The following is a 20938-nucleotide window of genomic DNA, read 5'->3' as shown; positions in this document are numbered from 1 at the left end:
AGTGATCAGAAGGATGGAGCACCTCTCCTATGAGGAAGGGCTGAGAGAGTTGGGGTTGTTCAGCCTGGAGAAGACTCCAGGGAGACCTTATTGCAGCCTGTCAGTTCTTAAAAGGAGCCTATAAGAGAGATGGAAGAGACTTCTTACCAAGTCCTTTTGCGATAGGACAAGAGGTAATGGTTTTAAACTAAAAGGAGATTCAAGCTGGATATGAGGAAAAAAATACTCCTTCCTGGCATCTACATCAAGATTAGGAGACTTGAAAACTTAGTATTTGTTAGTTATTATAATTTTCTGTGATTAAACCTGTTGAAATTGCATACCTAGGCACAGCATTTATACAACAATATTCGTAATTAAAAACATCTGAAGTATTGAGCATTTTAAAAAGTGGTAACTAACTCCCTCATTCTTCAGCTCTATGAAGTCACTGCAATCCAACAGCTTGTATTGAAGTGTAGAAATTAATTTACTAGTTCCAGCAAATAAATCTGGGTTTGTCTTTTTTTTTGTCTGTGTGTTACTTGTTCTAAAGGAATGACCCAGGCAAAGCAAATCAGGCTTGCTGTTGTGGAACTGACAGTAGTGCTGACATTGAATCTAATATGCTCAATATGGCAGTAACAATAGCTCCTGCTATTCCATCTGGTAATGATCAGATGTTAGTAATTTTTTAAATTGAAGTAACAGGTATTTATATGCTGCAAATGAGCAGAATCCATTTAGGCCCTTTTTGCTGAAGATGTGATTAAGAAAAATAGTTTCAGAGAATTCTCGAGGCTTTGACATATAAGATAAAAGATGGATAGGTGGGTATATTTTTATCTCCAGCTATTCCGTCATCCCCAACAAAAGAAAGACTATTTCTGCACATCTTGTATGCATATCCTGTTCTTTTCTTAACAAGTGTTTTATTTTACATAAATTATATGAATAACAGGTGTCAACAATACTTAATCTCAAGTAGGTACTGTTATCTATGTTTATTGCCTCAGTAAAGGGAAAGCTCATCTGATAAAAAGTAATGCTTCACTGTTGTGTACTAGAGCGTGTAGTCAGGAAAACTGGTACTGACACAGTAATTACAGTTTGTTTCTCCCCCACAAAAAAAGAGACTTGCTGCTGGTGGAGCACATTTGATAGAATTGCAAGACCAGTTAAAGCACTTGTACAGAAATTCTCCTTGTAGCAGGTATACTTTTGATTTTATGGCACATTTCTTAAATATTATATCTTTTTCTCTGACATATCTAAGCTAATTTTAGACAGTATTTGACTGGCAACTTTTACTTTCCACGAAGTGGTTTATATTGATAATGTAACACTGGAGTTTGCTGAAGCTTTTTATTGAATATTCAGAGACTGTAGACTGTCATAGGCTGAATTGTCTCAAGAGCCTGACTGCTGTCAGGTGCCGGATTACCATCATTACTTTTTTAGCTGGGTTTCCTGCTCTCACACTGTTTAAATATTCAGTCTTACCATTTCTAAATGAATTGAGCTATTTTCAACCAAATTTGATTATGGGAGAGAAGACAGAGATCAAGTGCTCTGTGCTCATCAATTACGTGTGAGTTAGCCCCATATAAGCCACCAAAGAAAGTCTAGGAGAGACTGGCTTAATAAAGCCCCAGCCACAGTTTCAGGTAGTGCGAATTATTTTTTTAGGAATCTCTGAACTTGAAATATGGATATAACAGGAATTGTAAAATACTTTTCCTGCAAATAAATTTTCGAGGGGGTCTTGGCTCCAAATTAGGCAAACTACTTCAATTGTTGAAACAAAAACTGCTGGTGTTACTAAATGAAGATCTGATTCAGCGTACATGATTATCTTTAGGAGTTTGCCAATAACTTCAGCAAAGACATGATCAGAGTAGGAATGTCAGTATTAGTTATACAAGACTTGGCCATCCTAAAAAAGTGTATGAACTTTGGGTGTTCCTACCTGTTCTTTGGAGCCATTGATAATACCTCAACATGTTAAAAACCTCTCACTGGTTACAATATGACTTAGGTTTGCTACACAGCTGCAAGATAATGTGCTTGTGGAAAAATGGCCTTTAAAAATTAATGCTATATTTAATTCTTTGAGTTTTAGTGTTCCTGGAAAGCAGTAGAACATGCAAGAAGTGGGTTATTACAGGTGTCTATGTAGGAACATAAAAAAATTCTAATCAATACAGTATGATAACATCATTTATGTTAATTTTTGTGACTTGGTCTCATTTCAGATGAAGTGGCTATCTGTCCTGCCCCAACAGTGTATTTTGCTGATGGCATGTCTTCTAATGGCAGTGGAAGCTGTACCTATAGACATAGATAAGACAAAAGTTAAAGGAGAAGGCCATGTAGAAGGAGAGAAGGTAGAAAATCCAGTAAGTGTAATGAAATTTACCTAGTTAACTGTTCTTTCCTAATTGTTAGTAATCTGGCTATAGCAAACTCCCTTCCTGAAATTTACGTGTTCGTCACTGGAGTTACTTGCAGGAAGGAAACTAATACTAGCCAGTATTGTCATACAGTCTACTATCTACTATGGTGAGGTTCCATTTAAATTTGTTCTCCTTTATTTTTTTTTCCCCCCTATGACCTGCTAAAGGTAAGATGGCATATGGAAGGAATTCCCCAGCTTACAATAGGAAGAACTGCTTATTGTTCCACAGAGACTTCTTTCAAACAATTGAGTGGTGGCTTAGGAAATTCCACTTAGTGGTTCCAGTTTCATTGTTTTAAATAGAACAGTAATGAATGAATTACACTGTTTAAAAACCAGACAAAATACTATATTAGCATGACAGATGCTTGTGTATTACATGGATTCCTAAACACTTTTCTACTCTTCCTTGTCAGTTGCTGAAACAAATGAATTGTAATTGTAAGTTGTTATAGGACAGTGATTCAAATCAGAAAAAACAAAGATATGTGAGAAAGTATAATGTCTGTGCTACTGAGATTTGAGTTTTAGCTTAGTTGTTGTATTTAAACAAAATGAAATGTTTGGCGGTATATTTTTTTCCTTGGTTTTACTTTCTTCTTCTTTTTTTTTTTTTTTTTTTTTTTTTGAAGGATACAGGACTTTATTATGATGAATATCTCAGGCAAGTAATAGATGTCTTGGAAACAGATAAGCATTTCAGGGAGAAACTCCAGACTGCTGACATAGAGGAAATAAAGGTAGGTACAACTGGAAAAAAAAAAAACAACTTAAATTAAGGTTAGTTAAATACATAACCAAGAACCACGTATGTTGTATTCTTTCTTACTTTTCTTTTTTCATACTCCTCTCAATTTTTGTGAGCTTAAATTTCCTCTCACTTAAATTTATTTAGGTATTTAACCCTTACTAGATCTTTGTTTTCAGTCAAGTGTATCCCATAGCATAAAAAACCTCCAACAATGTGTAATTGAATGCATAGTTTCTGCCTTCTGCCTGTCTACTAAAAAGCCTGTTTCAGACTTTATGCAGGTAGGTGAACCTTCATGTACATCAAAACAGCTGCAAGCATAGCTCTCACTTGCTGTTTCCTGCTGAGTAATTTGGAACACTGTTTTGAACACAGAGGTATATCTGCCTTCTCAGACTAAGATAGTATGTACATAGGAAGAAAACAGACCTCTGTCTTTCTCCGCTGCTGTCCTTTCTTTTGTGCAAATCCACATAAGGACTCTCTCCAAAATGTCACCACATTCTTGTCTTTTCTACTTTAGTTCCTGGCTCTAGGTGGTGGCTGTTCTGCATTCCCCTTGATGAGCTAGAAATTCAGCAACGGACAGATAGGAAACAGTCTAAAGTGATAGACTTAAAGAGGAGATCCCACCTTTTTCATTTCCCCTAATGCCTCATGTTGCCATTGGCAGCTTTTGGCTCCCTCTGTCCTACATCTAGTGTAACCCATGAAAGTTACTATCAATTTCCAGATCCTGACAAATATTCTTGCAATACACATTGGTAGCTGTTGCTCTGCTTGTACCTTCTCTCAAGTCTTACAGCCATCATCAAGTGGATGAAGAACACAGCACTGCGTGTGCATCTCACAGTTCTTTTGAACTAATTTAAGAACATTTGATCTAGAAATTCGTCACTTAAACATTATTAGGTATTGCTGCTGCAAGGTCATGCTTTTGCTCTTTGAAGGAGCAAAATTAGAAATTCTCTTTTCAGAAAGCTTTTAGGATTTCTCTCTGGTTCTATAACCATAGGCTTAAAAAAATTTGAGTATGCTCTTTGAAAACATTTTGAGATTCTTACAGCATGGGCTACAGTATTGCCAAAGACTGCCACTAGTCTGCTGTCTTGAAGCTCATGTCTAATGGGAATCATAAAGGCTCCTTTCTTCTAGTTTTTACACATAACTTTTGTTTTTTGACAGAGTGGAAAGCTAAGCAGAGAGCTTGATTTAGTAAGCCACCATGTGAGAACACGGCTGGATGAACTAAAAAGACAAGAGGTAGCAAGACTAAGAATGTTAATTAAAGCTAAAATGGATTCTGTTCAAGGTAAGAATACAAAATCTAACTAGGTAAGTTAACAGATGGAACTGTGTTGGAAAGGTGCCCAAAGTCCATCAGTTATCATTATTGACAACAAAGCACTGGAAGCTGAAAGTGAGTGTCCTTTATGAGATGGCCTAGGGCCAGTAAAAAGCCATCTTTATAGGAAACTGGGGAGAAGAGAAGAGCCATCTGTGTTTTATAAATAACTAAACTTGATTCTGGCAGTGGATTTTTCAGATACTTACTTACAATCCTTTTTCAACCTCTATTTTTGTAGGGCATCAATTTATAGATTACTCACTGAGAACTAGGAACATTGTAGGACTATGTTTAAGAATACAACATGACATAGCATTTCATGTCTTTATAGGGTAGAAAATTAATTATTTGGGGTTTTATTTTTTTCTTTACAGTCAGTTAACATGAAAGTTTTCCTTTTTCTCTTTTTAAGCCCCCTTTCCACCAGATAGTTACTGTACAGATTTATAACAAGCATTAAACCTTTAGAGGTGGTTTTTTTTTTTTTAGAGGCTTATTTTTCTTATTTTGGAGGCAGTTTTAAGCTTTTAAATAAACAAAAACATTTGAAGTGAAAAAATTTTTTCATAGCATTTTTGTCATTGCTAATGGAATTGTGCAAACTCAGGCAATTCTTTAAATGAATAAAGTATAAAGGTTTCTAATGATTATGATTGCTGTGTGTTTGAGAAATGGTATTATCCCTTTTTATTTTTTATTACTGAAGAATTTTTAAAGGTTGCATTTAGAACTAATTCTGTAAATTTCTAATTAGTGATTTCTTTTTGAAGAGAATTAGTTGCTCATAAACAAAGATCCTAATGATGGACTACATGATTTTGCTTCCACAATGCTTTTTTTTTCCAACAAAGAAGCTCTAGTAAAAAGGGCTTAACTTGTCTATGCAGATTATTTTATCATTAGAAACATTTGCAGGTTGGGGGGGGATCCCACTGAATTGAATAGGTTATTTATCAATTTAAAATACTCCAAGAATAAGGATCTGTCTTCTAGGCTAAGCCAAATTCAGAGGTGGCAAGTAGACTGAGGAAGTATGCATGTACAAATACATGTTAATGCGGATGTTACTAGGGTCAGGAAAGCATCAAATTAATTTGGGAAAAAAACTATTTACAGTGTGGTACCTTTCCAATGATGTGTTCAGGTGCTACCACAGTATAATTAATGCATAATAATATAGAGTTGGCTGAGGGCATCGATCACCTTACTGTCCTTTGCTTTCTTTTAATGAAAGTTCTAGTCCAGAGAGTGCAGTCCACCGGTAGCTAGGCAGTGCACACCTGTGGTAGCTCCTCCACAGGAGTCAGTGCATTGCCTCACATACCTGCCAGACCCCAGCTTCCTCGGGCAGCTCTTGAGCTGCCAAGAGCCTGGTCTTATGCTCCTCTTGCAGGCAAGCAGTCCAGTGACATCATGACGACACTCACAGTGAGCCAGTTGACAGCAGCTAAGGATACCTGATTATGTTCACAGTAATTTGTGTATTTTGTATTTTTTTAATAGTTTAATGGACTGATCACTTCTAGCCCTTTCTACTTCCATAAATCAAGAGCAACTAACAGAGCGTGCTTTCGAAAAATAATTGCCTCCAACAAATCAGTTCTGTTACACATAAGTGTAAGATCTTACAGTTGGGAAAGAACAAGAACAGATTATTGCAGTTCAAAATATTCAGATGACTACTAAAATGTGAAAACACTGGGAGTAGAACAACATTTTGTAAAGTTGATCAGCAGCCCTGCCAGTGAGTACTTCACATCACATACAGCAAGTATGGCCAGATTATCAATAAAATAAAGCTGCATCTGTACACCTGGGCAACATCTTGGAACATGTATAAAAAAGCATTTTGTAGTAATAGCAGGCAGAGCGGTTTGATTTCCTTTTATTTGTTCTGTTAATCTTTTCCTTGTAACACCACTTAACATCTTAGTCATCTAAAACAAAGAAGAGGTAAAAAAAGCACACAAACCCCCCTGTTCTCTTCCCTGTCAGATGGATCAGGTCTTAAAAAAAAAGATTGGAGATTATATTCTGCATATATTCTGTCCTGATCCAGATGTGTTTTTAAACATTTTCACAAAGATCCTACTAGACTGATCAGTACAGGACAGAAGAATGTTAGATAATACAGTAATGTGGCAAGTAAATACTGCCAAATAGAATGAGTCTTTTTGTCTTTTCCCATAAAAAAAAGAAATAGAGGAAAATGAGTTTGGGGTCTGCTTTATGTTTTGGTTTTGTATTTTTAAAGCTTATTACACTTACAAAATGTTTCAAAAACAGGCTGAGGCTCATATATTTCAACAGAAGTTATGATCTCACCAGGAAGGAATGATGGTTGAAATCTGCCCCAGCCAGTGTTTGCTGTTTTGATAATACAGACACAGCATTGAGTGTAAGACAGTTTGCCAAAGAATAACATGTTCAAAATTGTGTTTACCAATTTTTTTTAAACAATATTCTTTGCTAAGCCATCTAGTAAAAGCTTGTCAAAATTGTTACACATAACATATCAACTGTATGCTACTTAAGATAGCGTGATTATCTAGCATTAGTAGTCAGAAACCATGGTAACAGCTAGAAAAGCTTGCTGTAGAAATGTGTTTTGTTGTTAGTACATTGTGTATTGATATTGTTAGGTATCATTCCTGTTGTAAGGAAGACGGAAATATTTCTAGCTTCTCCACTGTTTCGTACTTCTCAATTTGAACAAATGAAATTTGAATATCTGCTGATTTAATTTTACAACATATTGTGCATACATCTTTGGCCAGGTATGTGTCATTTGCAAAACATACAAGCAATAGAAGAGTCTAGACTTCTCCCAGTTCAGGAAAAAGATGCAAGCTGTTAGCTTTGATACGGCACGTAACTTCAACTGTCTCATTTATATAAAAGATAATAAAACGGTTTTTTTTGGTTTGTGATGCTCAAATTGATTGTACTTTTCCTGCTGAAATACAAGCCTTAATCAGAAGGAATATAGTGCAAATTGCTATCAAGTTTGCTGATGTCCTTCAGGAAAAGCAACTTTAGAAGTGTTGCTATTGTTTCCTCCAACAGTGAAAAAATTATCCAGTCGTCAGGGAGCCTCAGGTACTTACAAGGCACAAGCACGTATATGAAAGTTTTTAACTTCCTAATTTCAGTTGATTTCAAACTTATTTTAATGTTTTACATTTATATCTTGTTCTTTCAGACACTGGCATAGACCATCAGGCTCTTCTTAAACAGTTTGAGCACCTGAACCATCAGAATCCTGACACGTTCGAACCTAAAGACTTAGATATGTTGATCAAAGCTGTGAGTAGATATAAACTACTATGGGGTTTTCTGGTATTAGTTATGATGGGTTTTTTTCTCTGGTAAAAGCAAATCCTTTTACAAATACCATTTTTTTATAAATGACATGCAGTTTTCATTTTCAGAGGAAAGTCAGTTGTCTCCATTGCACACTTGAAAACTATTGTCAGTGTGCATTATGCTAAAGAGCCCATAAATTTTGGGGTGACATCCTAACAGGACTTGCATTCATGTACCAGCACAAACCACTTCAGGAATAAATTACATCTTTGTGGGTGCCTTTAAATTAAATATGGTTTCGACAGGGGTACATTTTTCCCAAGTGTATTTGCTGCTTTCTATTTCTAAATTATTTAGTTATCTCACAGAATGATATAAATAATCATCCCTAAACTGGCCATTTGAATTTTGGTATCTATTATATATATGTCAAGCTGCAAAGCCACAGCAGAGTAGAATTTAAGATACCAATATTAGAAGTTGCACATGCTGGCCATGGCTTTCAATATCTATTTAGCAGATTCAGTATTATTCACAGGTGGGGGTGGAGTGTGTATTAGTGCATGTTTAATTAAGGAGATTCAGTTCACCTAAGCATAGCATGGCTTTTTTCAGCAGCTGGAGAAAACACACTTCCCAAGGGGAAAAAAAGACACTTAGCTCAGATATGCTTTAGAGAGCACTGCATGTCTGACATGAGAATTTGACAGTTCTTATATTTTCAAAATAAATTGTAATACAGGGTATATTTTAAGCTTTCTGTAATTTTTGTGAAGTTTTTTTTACCCTTGGAAAATTTTATCTCAATTTTCTGTAAAATTATTTTTTACATAGATCTAATGTTTCTTGCCATTTCTGAGCACCACTTCTGGGAAACTTGTGGATAGCTAGGAGAAGCATATCCTCAGCAGGGCAATTCTTTTATTATAATTTTTGTTTTGTCTTTTCATTTCTCAGCTGAGATTTGACAGAGTGTAATGGGAATTTGCGGGGGGAGCGGAGGTGTCTTTGCTTTGGAATTGTTTTTGAAAAGATACAGTGAATCTGAAAACTAAAATGTAAATAATGGAGAGACCATATCAGGTATAAACATGTTACTTTGAAAAGCACTACCAGATACAAACTTTTAATACCTTGAGCTGTCTGAGAATGATACATCTCTAAACTCTATACAAGTACTTGTCAGAAATTCTCCCCTCACACTCTTTCCATATAATTGTTTTATTTGAGGTTGGGTTTTTTTTTTTATTTTAATCTGTATTAAGCTACTGCAAACTAACTCCCACTGTTAATGAAGGCACATTTTTCATTAAACTGTAGGATGAGCTACAAATGTTCCTATTCTGAAATAATCAAGGAGTTAATGGAACTATTTGAAGCTGCACTTCATTAGTATAGGAATTACTTATCTTGAGTTAATTTATTCTTAATTGATGAGCAAGGACACCTTGATGCCTTCTTGCGGTACTATGTAGTTGCAAAAATTATCTAGTAGTTGAACCCCTGCAAATTAATTTCTGTGAAAATAACAAAGTGAGGAGAACTGTTTCTGCATCACTGTCACGGGAAAGGAAACCCCCAACTAGTCTACCTCATCTTTAAAAGGAGAATGGCAATACGGCCAGCCTTGCCCATGGGTCAGTGGTTTTAATGTCATATGTGTTAACACAGTTGTGTAGCATAATGAAATGTCTACGTATATCTATATTTTTAGGCTACAAGTGACCTGGAAAACTATGATAAGACCCGCCATGAGGAGTTTAAGAAATACGAGATGATGAAAGAACATGAAAGGAGAGAGTATTTAAAAACACTTGATGAAGAAAAGAGGCAGCGAGAAGAATCCAAGTTTGAGGAGATGAAGAAAAAACATGGAGATCACCCTAAAGTTCACCATCCTGTAAGGCCACCGTGTATTCTTACATGATTGGGTGGAAACTTTTCTTTCCAGAGAGAAAAAGATAATAAAGAGCATTCACCTCTTCTCATTGACATGGGAGCAAAGTGTGGGAACAATGCTGAGAGCATTACAAACCTCCCCATTTTTCTGACAAGTGTTCTATTTGCTGGCAGAATTATTATTTACAAAGAAGCTAAAACTTACGAGGAAGAAGCCAGATTCGTATCCAAACTGTAGTGCTCCCTTCATGTACTCCTGGCCTGCAAGGAACTGCATCACAGTACCATTTCCTCTAGGAAAGGCAAACACATTTCCTTCAGCTCTTACTCTGCATGAGGCTGTGTGGCTATAACTGATTATTACAGGTGTTCCTTTCCACAGAATATGCATTTCCTTGACATTCCCTGTTTCCCTGGCCTTTCTGTCTACTTAAAGTATTAGGTCTGACCAGAAGGGAATTAAGGAAAATTCTATTGATTCTGTTTGCAACATGACTAATCAGAAAATAAAGACTTTCAAAGAAACTGTAATACAAAGGTAATGCAGAAAAATTACACTTAATCACCTTTTGAATAGTTTTTCTTTGTAACCAATCTCTAGGGAAGCAAAGATCAACTGAAAGAGGTGTGGGAAGAAGCAGATGGACTAGATCCTAATGAATTTGACCCAAAAACTTTTTTCAAATTACACGGTAAGAGGTTTAGCTTAATTTAATGAACAAGTGAAGCGACTTTCTGTTACCTTTTGCTCAGGGCAAACTTGTCTTATGCTAGGGTGAAGTCTTATACCTTGAGTCATGCTGTTGGTTAACAAATTTTTCCTACAGATTCTTTGTTGCTCCTGAATGTATTTACAAACTTAGTTGTTAAATTGCCACAGTTTGTTCTCAGCAATATTTTTTTGGCAATTGCAGTCTGTGCAGTTCTGTTGTGACCTATTTCAGTTTGCTAATCTAAGAACTAGTGAGGTTGCTCTAGACTTGTCCAGCCAGCCAAAAATGGCAATACAGGTCAGCCAATGCCTGATGAAACTTAAACAACCTATATAACCAGCATCTTGTTAAATGAGGTTTTTAATCCACATGAGATGTATATGCTGAAACTTATTTAACTCATGGAGGTCTATTACATGTATTACTTTCTGTACATACTCAACTTGTATTTTCAACACTTTCTTTTCTAGATGTTAATAATGATGGTTTCCTGGATGAGCAAGAATTAGAAGCCCTCTTTACTAAAGAGGTAAAAAGTTCAGAAACATAACTTGTTTCAATAAATTGTTGCAGGGATGTCTGTATTTTTTCCAAGTATATTTGGAGGCTTTGGACTACAAATTATAGTATTCATGTCAAGTTTTGATCATCCTTAATGTTTCTGCAAAAGTGTAAAAATGTGTCAGCAGGGAAAATAAAGTACTTGAAGCATAGGACTCAGACATCAGAGATCTAGTGCTCATGTATTTCTCTGCCACAGGATTGTTTGAGATTTTATAATTAGTCTGCAGGATAGCTATTTCTGTATAAATTGCAGTGCAGAGAGCTGCAGTCCTGCTCTGGCTAGATGCAGCCTGGTAGAGGTTCCGAGGCTGGGTAGCTGTGCTGATTCGGTGCTTATCAACAAGTCATAAGACCTGTTGAGAGAAGGGTCACACTCGTGTGAATTGGCTCAAAGGCAGCACGGTGTGGAACTGGCTACAGAAATTTCACATATTCTCTATATAGCTAGTTTGAAGCACATGTACATCTGATGAAGTAGACAGGCTCTTAGTTTCTTTTAGCCTTGTTTTTTTGGTCTTAATTTTTCCAGTAAGTTCTATTTCAGTATAGCAGGAAAAAAACCCTGAACTTCCCATTCAGAGATTTCGTATTATGGCTGTCAATACCTACTCTTACAATTTTTTCTAGACTTCATGAATTAGGAAGGAAATGTGCTATACATAATATAGAAGCTTATAAATTATAAACTCAAGTGACTGTAAATTTTTGAAGAAATTAAATTTGCAAATATAGATTTTTAACAATACTTTGCTATAATGCCTTCTAATACAATGAAGATTTATGGCAGTCTTTTCTGACAGATGTGTCTCACCATTTTTGCAGCTTTGTAGTTTAAAAACAAATATTCTGGGGCCTTTAAATTAAAGATAAATGACTAAGAAAGCCAAGTAGAAGCAAATAACCATGAACTCACTAGAAAGACATTGTGCAAGAAAAGAAGTGGACCATTAAATTAAGCTCTCAGTTTGTCTTCTGATGTCCTGAATGCTTACAGGGGCAGCTCCATGCTCTGGTAAAAAAGCTACTCTTCCCTGTTCCAGAAACCATGTGAAAATTCTGCCTGCTTTGAGTCAAATGTAGGGTCAGACTAGTCAATTTTATGGTAACTTCCTCAGCATTGGATTACAGCAGAACTTTCAACAGACCACATGAATTAACTGAAAACTTCATGCTTAGCAATGAAAGGCGTACTTGTTGCTTAAATACTATGCTAAAAGAGGAAAATTACACATATACACTCTCACTGTATTGGAAAAATGATGAACTCATGTTTTTAGCAGCATCTCATGCTACTGTTCCAAATATGCTCTTTCATTTGAATGAGCACCCATTCCAAAATTAACATTTGCTAATTCTGAATTTCAGCTAGAAAAAGTTTATGATCCCAAGAATGAAGAGGATGACATGGTTGAAATGGAAGAAGAAAGGCTGAGAATGAGAGAACATGTAATGAATGAGGTGGGGACTGATACTCAGTAGAGCTGCTGATTTCCTTCTATGTTCCAGAAATACAGACCTCCTAACATGAAGGGCTGTCCAAGAACAGCAGAAAGGGATAACCTGTCACACTGAATGCTGTTTCTGCTGTGGTTCACATAAAGTTACAATAATCAAGCGCTGTCCCCATATTCTGCTGTAAATGCCTGCTAATTAGTTTCTGTTTAAGAAGTTCCAGAGAAGAAATTGTGCTGTAGCCTCCATCTTTTGCAGATACTGAGGTTCAGTAGAAATTCCCTATGAATTTTGTGTCAAACAGGGAAGATGGGAAATGTGTTTTTCACTTGGCAAATGTGTAAGATTTATGGGTGAAGCAAGAGAGTAGAACAATATCGTCTTGTCTCACCTTTGTCCCTTCCTAAGAAGTCTCAGAGCTCAAGGTATCACCTATGCCAGTGAATAGTTCTGATAGGTTTTCATCTCAGGAGACAGAGGAAAGGGAAGAAGGTATTTTGAACCACTGTGTTTTTCACTCACATCTTTTCTGTATTCAACTATATTCCGTAACCTTGAGCAACGTAGCAAGCCTGGTCTTCTGTTAGTCATAAAGGGAAGCATTTCTTCCCTTCCCCTTAAAGGATTTTGACACAATTCAGTTGGGGTTTTTTTGATGTTTTAAAACCACCCATCCAAAAGTGGAGGTTACTCTGACTCACAGTTACAAAATTATTACCAGAAAGCTACAAAACATTTTAATCAAAAAAATCAAGCATTCCACTATTAGCACTGGGGCTGTGACCACAAATAATGTTTCCAATAAAGTCAGTGGATTTTGAAGTAAAATGTGAGGATTTACTTTTTATCTCTGTTATTGTTAAGCTATATAAGCTTATGAGAGATGTTGTCAGAAGTTGCAGGCACTCACTTAAAAATGACACAGTTTAAAAATGTAACGGTCGTATTTTAAGATATTTGCATGATGAAATTAAACATTAGCTCCACCAAAACCCATCCTTTAGGTTGAGTTTAATTTTTTGCTTTAAATAGGTTGATATCAACAAGGACCGGCTAGTGACTTTAGAAGAGTTCCTGCGGGCTACAGAGAAAAAAGAATTTTTGGAGCCAGATAGCTGGGAGGTAATGAGAATGTGTTCCAAGTGCAGCATACGGTACTACATCACTCTAACCAGGAAACTAAATGGCATGTCTCTGACCTTTACTTTTTTCCAGTTCTGTTTTGGTATGTGTGTGGTTAAGCGTCTTAGCTAAATGTAATGTACAACATATAGCAGAGTAATGTAATGCAGATGTACTCTTCATGGTGCACACACAAACAGAAAAGGTCTTGCGCCACCCTGTGGATTCTAAAGGAGCATTTCCCACATGCTTTTCAAACAGAAAATGAACATTTATGAATCACTTCAGAGGAAAGATGAGAGCTCAGCTGGAAGCAAGAGGAATTTTTTCTCCTCCCCTCCTCCCTCTAAATCTGTAGTAGAATTTTGATGAGAAAATAGCTGACAAACGGCTGTTTTTCTGTTTCTTACAGTGAGTGTGCTAACCCTTTACAGTATCATGCCTGGGTATTTAGATGAAAATTCTGAGGGTTTAGTGAACTGTTCAATTCATCTAATAATAATTTCAGTGGGAAGATAATAAAAATATATACACATTCTGGCAAACTGTTCACTAACTATTTTTATGTATTTTCTTGCAGACACTAGATCAGCAGCAGCTCTTCACTGAGGACGAGCTGAAGGAATTTGAAAGTCATATTTCTCAGCAGGAAGATGAACTTAGAAAGAAGGCTGAAGATCTTCAGAAGCAGAAGGAAGAGCTACAGAGGCAGCATGACCAGCTTCAGGCTCAGAAACAAGAGCTTCAGCAGGTACTTACGAGAACAAATTTTTTTTCCTATTCTGTATCCTTATATGTATAATGGCTCATTACAGTCCCCAGCTCTGGAGTGTTCTTCACCTTGATTTCTCATATGAGTCCCAGCTGAATTCTAAACTAATGGTAGCAAAACATAATCTTGTATTCAGGATTATACCAAACAATGTGAGCATCTCAACTCAGCATACCTATCAACGAAGACCTTACATAATGACTGCAAAGTTTAATTGTATTCATTTATGTCACATCAGAGAAAGTTTACAGATTTAAGTTTTTCAAATATCATATTTTATTTTTCATCAGGTTGTAAAACAGATGGAACAAAAGAAACTACAGCAGGGAAATCCTCCCGCAGGACCAGCTGGAGAACTGAAATTCCAACCCCGTATGTAGCTTTCTGTGCAAACTTTAAAGTAAGACCTCCAATGTAAAAGTCATTAAAATTCTATTTTCCATTGAAACTGTTAATATAATGTGGTTTTAATGATCTCTGTAGAGAGGTTCACTAAACTGTCTGAGGCAATTATGGAACTCTTATAAAATGTTCCTGAAATCATAGAAAAAATCATAGTTCTAACTCAAGGCATCAAATGGGCACAGAAGGATTCTGTTGTACCTATCAGTCTAAAAATATTGAGATCTGGCATATCTAGGATTTCTGAGCATCCAGAGAAGAATACAGACATAAAATGACCAGGTCCAGTAATGCAGCCATAGAACATCAGACAGTCTCAGACTGCAGAACAAATCAAAGCCTTTAAATGCTATCAGGTCTATCCTCAATGGCAAATTTACCTGCAATTGTGCACAACATAGCATGACAATTTAGTTTTAGGTTGTATGAATGACCAATTGCTTCAACACCCTCAGAAAACAGCGTCATAATAAATCATTGCATTTGCTTGCTGGTGGCAGCAAAATGGTCAGGTATATATTAGCACTTCTTATCCATAACACATGGTCCATGGTTTTTTTTTTTTGTGCCTTAAAGGAGCTCCGCTCATCCATACATCCTAACTTAGCTTTTTCTCCCCCTCTAAAAGCATTGAAACTAATATCATTTTATTGGCTTCCATGTTCATGTGCTAACATTATCAATAGAGCTCAAGAACTTAACATTCATCTCAAATGTAAGGCTTCAGACTACATCCAGGCAGCCTTTTGAAGCTTTTAACTGTTCCTGCATGGCCAACAGTGGGATTTCAAACCTTAAGTGCTATATTAAGTGATTACAGCTTGCTTTGTTGAGTACTCTGAAATTCTATCCCAAAGCCACTCGGTTCTGTGAAAAGAAATAATGACATTTCAGTACCAATTTAATTTTGCCTTTCATCTGCTTCAAAACTGCCTGTGGATAATTTCATGTTATGATCCTTAGTTCTGAGAGCCTCACTTCCCCTCACCTTCAGTAAAAACAGTGTTATAGCAGATACCCTGGGAGTTGGACTAATGATACATCTTTTGATACCAGCAGTATGTAGCTGACACTGTTCTTAACACATTTTATGTAAAAACTTTCTGCAAAGTCATTTAATCAGGTGTCATAAGAACTACTCACTACTCATTCATTGAGTTAAGGAGATCTAAGTAGACAATATTTCTAATCTGTAGGCTCCTGGAGATACTAACGGTAATTTAAGGAAAAAAGAAAAACACAAAAATGCAGCTGCAAGTTGTAAAATCTTCAGCAAACTATGAAAACTAGTATTATTCAAACTTTTGCAAACTTAGGCAAAGGGAGAATGTTGTAAGTATTGTTGATGCAGTGAGGAGTAAAATACAGGAGCAAGTTTTTAATTTGTTTTTCTAAAGCTTCCCATATTGAGATTAAAGGTTTTGTAAGCGTGTAATATATTTCAGAAAGAACAATCTCCAAAGAACCAATGTGTTATGTAAAGAAAAATATTACACAGAAAACAGAAACAACTAGCAATCTAAGAGGAAACACTGAATATTATAATAATGCAGTCTATTGTGTAATCTCAATCTTACTTCATTGTTGGTCACATACAAAATTCTTGATTTCACTTACGAAACAAGAAATAGAAGGTTTTGGTTGATTGTCCCTACACTAGAAACTTTCCTTTAGAGACTTTCCATGATTGGGCCAATTTAATAATTGAGAAATTACAGATGGTTTTATTCTTGTTTTACAGCTGGGGAACACAAAGTTGAAGATGCACCAAAACATCCTGCGGGAGGTGATCAGCCTTTACCACCAGGACATGTCCAAGAACCAGCTGCTAGAACTGATCAAGTTCACCCTTAACCACTTGTGCCTCAACTTTATAGCATCTTTATTATTTGGGGGTCTTGGCGGGGGGTGGGCAGGAAATCAGAGTGAAACATGAACTCTCCACTTTCTTCCCCACAAGAATCATTGTAAAATCATTTGGAACATTAGAGATGAACTATCAGTCAGACTTGAATCATAAATTAAACTATTTTTTTTCTCCAGTGCATCAGTGAGAAAAACAACAAGGGGATCATTAGAGGCTATAATGGAGGAGGGAATTAGGGAAACTATTAATACTAAAGATTTTTATGGCCAGGGCTGAACTCTCCTCTTAGAAAAACAGAAGTGATGTCTGCCATTCCGTGTTTAGGCATAAATTGCAATCTTCTCAGAGAGGAAGCAGGGAACTGGCCTGAATGTCAAGTTAAGTCTAGTTTTATGTAGAAACTTTCCAGAAATGCTGAGAAGCAAAATATGGGTTTAATGATCTTAATAAGCAAAATATACCATAGATAAAGGCCTACCATTTCCAGCACTACCAAACCCTTTCTTCTTTGAGACCAAATAAAAAAAAATCAAATTTCTAATCTTTAATCAGAACAGAGTTGCACTTTTGAAAAATCTAAACACAGCAAAGAATTATGTGGAACAGTGAATATTTTTCATGTTTACAGAAGCCTAAAAATTTCACTGTAAGCCTTCAAAAGGAATACTGTACTTCCAGTGTATTGATCTGAACCGTCCTCCTTGCTGAGATTAATTCTGTGTAGCCGTTGAATACTCAACTGGCTCTTGGGACAGTACTTTTGTCCCTGTTTCTTTCATCAGGTGCCAGCTGATCTCAAAATTTTGCATGTTATTAAGTAAGCTTTTTAGGTTGATGGAAATATGGTGCAAAACAGAACAAGACTCATTGTCTTCTTCTGTGCAGATTATCCTACCTCCTATGATAACAGCAGGTTTTTCAAAATGCACCGTGTGCTTCAGAAAGCTTTTCTCACACGAATCTTTAACTTAAGAGGCTCACTATTAACTCATATTAGTTCTTCAGCAGGTGGTGTAAGTTTATGAAGTATCCTAAAACAGGGGTGCTCCTTGATTGTGTTATTTTGGTATTAAACTGGGATAGGTCCCTAATATTGTAAGCCAAGATTTTACAAGAATAAGTTGATTTTCCTGTGAGTTTTACTAGAATGTTGAAAAGTTGTGTGATTGTCCTCGCTTGTCATTCATTTCAGACTGAAAGCATCCTAAAGTGTAAACCCTGTTTGGGGTTTTTTTATTTGCTTAGGGTTTTGTGTGTTGTTTTTTTGTTTGTTTGTTTAGGTTTTGTTGGTTTGGTTTTTTTGTTTGTTTGTTTTGGTTTTGTTTGGGGTTTCTTGGTTTTGTGTTTTTGTTTTTTTTTTTAAACACAGATTGTTCTGACTGTAGAATGCTGGCTTTGAACTGATATAAACACACCTTGGCAAGCATTCTTTGCATTTCCTTCCCGTTCTGTGGCTAACTGCTGACAGTGTCATTAAAGGAAATCATTTAGGTTTTGAGCAAAGAAACAGAGGCAAGCCTCTGTTATAGAAAGACGTTCCTTTTCAAATAAGACATGAATATTTGAGGCAAACTCGAAAAAGACAGGAGCCAATTACATTTTCTATTGACATTTGGGAGGTTTCTCACTCTGAAGAACTTTGATAGAAGCTAGGCACATTCCTTCCATGTTTAAGGCTTCCGTCATCAGGCCTAAGCATATTCTTGTTCTCCAGGCAATATAACAGAACTCACTCCCAGAACACACTGGATTTCCTCATCTGTTTCATCTTGTTAGTTGTCATGTCACATTTCCTTCATCTGTACCACTCAAATAATTGGACTTCTTTTACTTTTTATTTTTCGTTCTCTACGCAAGAGGTTAATAATTCAGTTTCCAAACCCAGCGTCTCCACTGTTTGTCATTTCCATCTAACACCAGTTTGATTATGTCTTTGTCAGGAGACTAAAATACCTTTCAACAACTTCATCTGTTTGCTAAGGGGCCCAGGCATAGCTACAGCTACATCCAGACTAACAGAGTTTCTCAGTGCACAGCTCTGGCTTTGGGGTTGTAGCCTGATAATGGGCCAAAGAAAGAGAGAAACTTAGCTAAATGCCGTGGAAAAGGCAAAGGTAAATTTTTCTTGTGTTCTCCCCATCCCACATGAAAGTTTACAGAGGACATAATACTGCCACAGATGTTTGCAGAGAACCAAGGACTGAAACCTTTGGTGTGAAGGCATTTCTATCATACAAATCATTCCTTTAGGCTACATATGCTTCCTAACAACAAATGTCATTATATGTAATGACGTGCTTTGTAATGTAATGCTCAAGCTTCCTTTCCAGTGCAACCTCTTTTATTTTACTGTTGGAGATGGGCATTATATCCCCCTTATCCCATTTAGTTTGAAACATCCAGAGCTTTGTAAAGAGCTGTTGTAACTTGGGTGCTGAACTCGGCTTCTTCTTGCCACGGTATAGTGTTAGTGGTGATGCTGAGGAAGCCACTTGTGAGGAGCCAGAATTTTCACTTGTTTCATCATGAGTTAGCATTAGCAAAAGTTGCTCATTTTGCATTTCAGCTAGCCACTGAGGTGTGCTCAGTGTAAAACAGTGTGCATCTTTCCTTCAGTTGCTGATACCTGAATGTTGTTCCTGTCAGTGTTAAATTAATTAGTAGGCTTGCAGTTTAGCAATATACTGCAGACTTTATGTTCATTTTTTAGAAGTGGAAATAGGCAGGTTTTTAAAGTTTAGAATTGGTAATGGTTTTATCTCTTAACAATAATCAAGGTTCAGTGAAACTGACAGTTACTTGCCCTAAATCATGTGGAAGTCAGAGCCTCAGTCCTCAATAACAAGATATGGAACTCCTGCTGAACACATCTGAAGTTTGTTGCCTAAATGTTTTTCAGATGAGAGCCCAAATTAGAACTTCGTGCTTGTCCACCTGATTACAAAAATCTCCTATGCATGGGTACCTGTATCACATGGCTACAAAGATGGCAAGGACTGAATGGATGTTCGTAGAAAAGCTGGTTTGTCAGTTCTGGTCAATGTTTACCCAATACTGTCTTCTCTGTAGAGGAGGGGTATTCTTCAGGCCCAGGCTAAAAGAGGTCTCCATCTGAGTGTAATAAAGTAACCAAACTATTTTTGTGGATCAATTTTGAAGTGTGGTTTAAATAAGAGTTATCTCCCTGTGAGGAATATCTGCCTTAGAGGTTATGCAATGTGCTCAGGTCATGCTTACTCATTAAATGTTTCGCAGATTTGTTGCTTTTTAAAAAGTGTTTGCTGTTTTCAATCCCAATGTGTTATTTTAATTTGGTTCTCTCTTTCATAAAAGAGACTAGAAGTATTAGCCACTAAAAGCATGTTTCTGCCATGGTACTGATTTCTCAGGAGCTTTTTAAAGATGGGAAAAGATAAAATTAAGCTTACGGCTAAGTGAGGAAGTAGAAAGCTATAATCATAGGTAGATAAAGGACTGGAATATCATGAGCACCATTGCTTTCACCTGTACTCTGCTTTTCATTTAGGAGGTGATTATGAGAAAACTGAATGTAACTTCATAGAGAGACCAGTTTCGAGACAAAGACGCAGAGATTTGGTTTTGCATTTGGCTGGGATTTTGGTAGGAGGATGAAGGGGTAAGATTTGGTCAGTGTTGTACAAATTTGTATCCTCCAGTGCAATATATGTAAGGAAAAAAAAAAAGCCCACTCTGTACTTTGTATAGATTAGTTTTTAACTGGATTAAACTGAAACTCAGTGCAGTAACAGACGTCTAGTGTTTTATTTTAAGCTGGTGGGAAAGGAGCTGGTTTAGATCTTGTCTGTATGCACAACTTTGTATTTCTGCTTAGAGGCCCTTGCTGTTTGCCATCCACTTTTTGCTTTCTGGAAAGATGTGAAAAGGAATTTATAAAAAGATCCAAGTATCTTGTGTTCTTCCCTGGCCCCAGCTGCCTCACTGAAATAGCTATTCACTAATGAGGTACTTGAATGCTCAATTTTCTATATTCATAAAAATACAAAACCAACTAATTAAAATGCTACTGCAACAGCACTACAAGTCCTTGACAACACCACATGCTTCTCTGCCTTGTTTAAATTCAAAACAGAAATCCTAGAGAAGGTAAGCACCCACAGGTTTAGTAACAGGTTTATTTATAGCTTGCTTTCTCTTTGCTTGCAAATTTTCCCTGCAAAGCCAGGTGCCAGCCATTTCAGGATGTCAGAATGGCTGTGGCAATGAGACTCTTGGGGAGATCCACATGACATGGTGCCGCGTCCAGCCACATTAGACTCTTCCATT

The 20938-nt window shown here is 36.6% G+C and overlaps 1 protein-coding gene across 2 annotated transcripts in view; it reads left to right on the top strand.

Annotated features, from left to right (window-relative positions):
* Positions 1–20398, top strand: part of NUCB2 (nucleobindin 2) — a 31418-nt gene extending 11020 nt beyond the window's left edge. The window contains exons 2-13 of one of the 2 annotated variants that reach the window (XM_030482051.2): positions 2235–2378; positions 3070–3177; positions 4374–4500; positions 7739–7842; positions 9557–9742; positions 10343–10433; positions 10925–10983; positions 12384–12476; positions 13503–13592; positions 14173–14343; positions 14655–14736; positions 16508–20398. In XM_030482051.2, the coding sequence (XP_030337911.1) occupies positions 2235–2378; positions 3070–3177; positions 4374–4500; positions 7739–7842; positions 9557–9742; positions 10343–10433; positions 10925–10983; positions 12384–12476; positions 13503–13592; positions 14173–14343; positions 14655–14736; positions 16508–16620 (1368 nt within the window). In that variant the 3' untranslated portion in view covers positions 16621–20398. Of the gene's footprint in view, positions 1–2234; positions 2379–3069; positions 3178–4373; positions 4501–7738; positions 7843–9556; positions 9743–10342; positions 10434–10924; positions 10984–12383; positions 12477–13502; positions 13593–14172; positions 14344–14654; positions 14745–16507 lie in introns of those variants that run through there. The other variant, XM_030482053.2, reaches the window with a different exon arrangement.
* Positions 20399–20938: the final 540 nt, after the last annotated feature.

Source organism: Strigops habroptila, chromosome 4 (assembly GCF_004027225.2).
Source record: "Strigops habroptila isolate Jane chromosome 4, bStrHab1.2.pri, whole genome shotgun sequence".
Classification (NCBI taxonomy): Eukaryota; Metazoa; Chordata; class Aves; order Psittaciformes; family Psittacidae; genus Strigops; species Strigops habroptila.
This window is presented reverse-complemented; position numbering and strand designations above follow the sequence as displayed.